General features: G+C 54.6%; 1 protein-coding gene across 1 annotated transcript; it reads left to right on the top strand.

Moving 5' to 3' along the window:
* Positions 1 to 1,072: 1,072 nt before the first annotated feature.
* Positions 1,073 to 4,665, top strand: LOC103797788 (coiled-coil domain-containing protein 19, mitochondrial-like; the record flags this gene model as incomplete). The annotated part of the gene is made up of 8 exons (XM_009070019.1): positions 1,073 to 1,164; positions 1,273 to 1,364; positions 2,023 to 2,164; positions 2,628 to 2,804; positions 2,908 to 3,086; positions 3,220 to 3,349; positions 3,571 to 3,717; positions 4,552 to 4,665. Coding segments are annotated over 8 exons (1,073 nt in total), but the record flags the coding sequence as incomplete, so codon positions are not given.
* Between the last annotated feature and the right edge of the window lie 250 nt (positions 4,666 to 4,915).

Here is a 4,915-nt window from a genome sequence, read left to right on the forward strand (position 1 = left end):
AAAATGGCATTGGGGGGTCTGGACGAGGGGACATGGTCCCAAGGGGCACTGGGGGGGTCTGGCCGAGGTGGGCACAGCCCGCACGCCCAACAATGCCCCTCGTTGCCCTGAAACCATTGTTGGACGTTACCATAGTAACTCCCACTGGGTGCCAGCTCTTTGGTGCCAGCTGCGAGACTCTGTGTCACAATCAAAGTCTGCGCAAACACACGGAGCGATGGCAGAAAGTTCCCCATCGGGGGGGCAGGACCAGCATCCTCCCAAAAATTCCAGCAAGGAATCCCCGGTCCCACATCCTACCAAAGCTCCCAGGAATTCCCGCAAGGAGGCCCCGGTCCCACATCCTCCCAAAGATTCCCGCAAGGAATCCCCGGTCCCACATCCTCCCAAAGATTCCAGCAAGGAATCCCCGGTCCCACATCCTCCCATGGATTCCCGCATGGGATCCCTGGTCCTGCATCTTCCCAGGGAATCCCCATTGGAGGGTCAGGACCAGCATCCTCCCAAGGATTCCCGCAAGGAGTCCCCGGTCGTGCATCATCCCAAGGATTCCCCCAATGGATCCCTGGTCCCTCATCCTCCCAAGGATTCCCGCAAGGGCTCCCTGTTCCCGCATCCTGCCAGGGATTCCCGCAAGGGGTCCCTGGTCCCCCATCATCCCAGGAATTCCCGCAAGGGATCCCTGGTCCCGCATCCTTCCCATGGTTCCTCCCAGGGACATCTCCTCCCACTCCGTCCCAGGATGTGCCCGTCAAAGGGCTCCCTGGTCCCGCATCCTGCCAGGGATTCCCGCAAGGGGTCCCTGGTCCCCCATCATCCCAGGAATTCCCGCAAGGGATCCCTGGTCCCGCATCCTTCCCATGGTTCCTCCCAGGGACATCTCCTCCCACTCCGTCCCAGGATGTCCCCGTCGAGACTCAGGTCCTGCCGTGGCCAACGCGGGCAGAAAGGACAAAATTCTGCTGTGGAAATGGTGCAGATCAGCAGGCTCAGAGAGAACAGAGGTCAGGATGCTTCCAACCGACCGTCCCTGCAGTATTCCAGCTCCAGCATTCCGCTCGTTATCCTTCAGGATGCAGCGAGTGCTCCCGGAGTGCTGCAGCCCAGCGGGAACAAGCCGAAAACGACAAGGATCATAACCAAGGATGTGGCTCGGGAGATCATGTGAGTCTGGGCTTGAGCTCTGGAGGAGTTTGGGGGGTGGTGGGGGGCACTGTGCCATCCTCAAATCCCAAGGGAGCCAGCTCCAGCATTCCGCTCGTTATCCTTCAGGATGCAGCGAGTGCTCCCGGAGTGCTGCAGCCCAGCGGGAACAAGCCGAAAACGACAAGGATCATAACCAAGGATGTGGCTCGGGAGATCATGTGAGTCTGGGCTTGAGCTCTGGAGGAGTTTGGGGGGTGGTGGGGGGCACTGTGCCATCCTCAAATCCCAAGGGAGAACGGATGGGAGTGGGGGGCACTGTGCCATCCCCAAATCCCAAGGGAGAAGGGATGGGCAGAGACACCCTGATGTGGGATCTGGGGACACAGAGCAGAGGCACTGGATCATCCCAAAATCCAACAAAAAGCAGCAGCTCTGAGAAGTTTTGGGGGGTTATGCCTGTGCCATCCTCAAATCCCAAGGGAGAAGAGATGGCACAGAGACTCCCTGACATGCTGGTGGGGTGGGAATGGGTGATGCTTGTTGGCAAAGAGGTGAAATCTCCCCAAAACCTTCCCATATGAGAGCTGGGAATTGGGCTGAAATTCTTCCAGTATTTTTATTTTGGGGCTGAATGTTCTGAGGTTTTCCTGGAGGCCTTGGTGGCCTCCCCCCAACATCCTGCCCCCCTTTTGTGCCAGCCTGGTGCCATCCTCACCCCAATTCCTTTCCTTCCTCCCCCCAACCAAGTCCCCACAGCTTCCCCAGCAACTCCTGGGGGCTTTTTGGGGGCTGAGTGGGAGCTCAGGCAGATCAGGGAGCACAGGGAGGAGCTGTGGGAGCTTCCATCTCACTGAGTTGTATCCCTGTGCCCCCCAGAATTCCCACAGAGCATCCCAAACCTGCTCTCATCATGGGAAAGAAGGAATATGAGCGTATCCAGGCAGCAGCTCGAGTCCTGACCCAGGAGGAACGCGAAGCCGCACGAGTGACCCTCAAAGACAAACAAGCTGCTGCTTTTGTAGGCATCTCCTGTCCTGCTCTCCCTTTTCATGCTTCTCCTTTCCCTATTTCACTATACCTGCAGCTCAGGGTGGTCCTAAGTGGGTCAGAGACGTGTGGGTTGGGACATCCCTGGAGCTCTGCTTGGAGGAACCACCTTCATCCCTCTGCCTCCCACTTTTTGGGGCTCAGGAGTGGCTTGGGGGGGCTCAGGGCTCCTCCTGTTCCTGGCATAGGGAAGGATGGGCAGGATTCCTGGGATCCCATCCTGCTTGGATCCAGGAATCCCACAGTGATATCCACCACTCCACTCTGACTGTATCCAACAATCCCAAGCTGCTTGGATACAGCAATCCCACCCAGCCAAGGGAATGGGATATCTGCCCAGAGGTGTGGGAAGGGACCAGAGGAGCCCAGGGATGTGTGGCCCCATGGAGCCCTCGGGAATATCCCTAGAATTGGGCAACAATCCTGTCCTGCAGGAAGCTCTGATCCAAGCCCAGAACGCAGAGAAACTCAAGGCTGAGCTGGAGGATCAGATGATGCTGGAGAAGGATCTGGAGGAGCAACAGTGGCAGGAAGAGGAGAAGCAGAAGGTGCTGCAGAAAACCAGGAGGATGAGGATGGAGCAGGAGGAAGAGATAAGACAACTGAACTCAGTAAGGCCAACGTTCCCCATTGGCAACTGCTCCTCTTCCCTTTTCCTTCTGTCCCTGTGTCCCAGTGGGACTCAGAGTGTGCAAACACCTCTTGTCCCCACAGCTGCTCCTTGGTGCCAAGTGCCACATGATCAGGGACAAGCAAATCCTGGAGAAGAAGCTGATCCAGAAGGAACTGGCAGAGGCAGAGCAGCATCTGCAGAGGAAGGTGGAAGCAGAGCAGGCAAAGGCTGCTGAGATCCAGGAGGAGCTGAAATGTCGCAGGAAGCAGGAGCTCATCAGGTGGGCACAAGGTTCTCTTCTCCCTGTGGAGGTCTCCAGCCCTTCCCAGCAACCCAAACCCTGTCCATGCCAACATTCCAAGCACTGGGAGTGGACAGAGCCAGAAGGAACCTTCCTGCTCTCATATTCCCAGAGCACGGAAGGAGATCCAAAAGCAGATGGAGGAGAAGGCAGAGGAGAAGGCAATGAAGGCTGAGCAGGAGTACCAGGAGGGTGTGGAGAAGCTGAAGCAGCTGGAGAAGCTGAAGCTGCAGCAGTGGAAGGTGTGATCTATGACCTGCCTAGAGCAGGAAGAGTGGAGGGAGGTTTACACCTGCTTGGAAAGGTGTTGGAAGTGCTTGGGGTGTGCAGAGCTTTGGTCTCTTGGGGGATATTGTGGCATCTCTAGGAGGTGACCCCAAACCTTCCCCTAGTGAGGAGGAGGAGGAGGAGGAGAAAGATCTCACCCTGACACTCCTCCAACCTTCCATGCTGTCACTTCCAGGCCTGGGAGAAGAAAAAGGAAGAGCAGAAGAAAATTCAGGCTGAGATACGTCGAATTAATGCCGAGAACCAGAGAATAAAGGAGGAGCAGCAGCAGCAGGAGAAGCTGAGGGAGGAGCAGGTGCTGGAGTACCAGAGGCAGAAGATGGTAAGAGCAGAGGGGTTTGGGCCCTGGTGGCTGCCAGGGCTGCAGGAGCTGCCATGGCTTGTGGAGAGCTCACGAGCAGGAAAGACACAAAACACTCAATATGAGGTTCTGCAAAAGCCTTCAAACTTTATTGTTAGCTCAGTCCTTCTCTTATACAGTGCCTGAATAACTCTGCTTATTGTTCTCTTCTCTTTACCCTAAACCCTAAAAGTTACATTTTTATACTTTCTTAGCTTGCAGGACAACTCTACCTATTATTCACATTAGCATTACCTAAGCTCTAAAGGTTCTATTTATATACTTTGTCTGCTTGTGGATGCAGCTGTGAAGAAGTCTCCTTTATTCTCTGGAGAATCCTTCTTTGTTTTCCCAGGATAGTTCATCCTTAGGTTTGCAACATTGCTGAGCTTTCCCAAATAGCTTCTCCTTGGGCTGCAACATTATGCTGAGAATATTATTCACATTAGCATTACCTAAGCTCTAAAGGTTCTATTTATATACTTTGTCTGCTTGTGGATGCAGCTGTGAAGAAGTCTCCTTTATTCTCTGGAGAATCCTTCTTTGTTTTCCCAGGATAGTTCATCCTTAGGTTTGCAACATTGCTGAGCTTTCCCAAATAGCTTCTCCTTGGGCTGCAACATTATGCTGAGAAAATAACTTCTAATACTGAGAAGCTAAATACCTGAGGCCTATTTAGTTCTGTGCTCAAAGCTCCTATAGACTTTTGCTGCTCCTGTTTGGGCTGGTAGGAGTCTCCTTGCTGACACAGCACCTCCATGGAGTTATGTCCTTGTTCTGTTAGCCATTCTCCAACTATGGCTCTGTCCCTTCCAGGAGCAAGAGGCAGCACTGGAGGCAGAGAGGGAGAGAATCCGCCAGGAGAGGGAGAAGGAGATAGCTCGGCTCAGGGCACTGCAGAAGAGGGAAAAGGACTGGCAGGCAGAGAGGGTGAGTGGTTTGGAGACAGGTAACATGCTCAGCTGCCACCTGCCCTGGCACCCTTATGGCCAAGGAGGTGTGGAGGGTGTGCAGGACCAGTACCTGGAGCCAAGGGATGTGCTGGAGCACAGCTGGGACAGAGGAAAAGGCATGGAAAATGGCCAAGTGCTTCCATAACTGATCCCAAAAGGATGCCCACCTTGAACCCTCCCCTGTCCTCCTTTTGGGCAGACCCCAACCCTGGCAGTGTTCACTGCCA

The sequence above is a fragment of the Acanthisitta chloris genome, unplaced genomic scaffold (assembly GCF_000695815.1).
Source record: "Acanthisitta chloris isolate BGI_N310 unplaced genomic scaffold, ASM69581v1 scaffold7022, whole genome shotgun sequence".
Classification (NCBI taxonomy): domain Eukaryota; kingdom Metazoa; phylum Chordata; class Aves; order Passeriformes; family Acanthisittidae; genus Acanthisitta; species Acanthisitta chloris.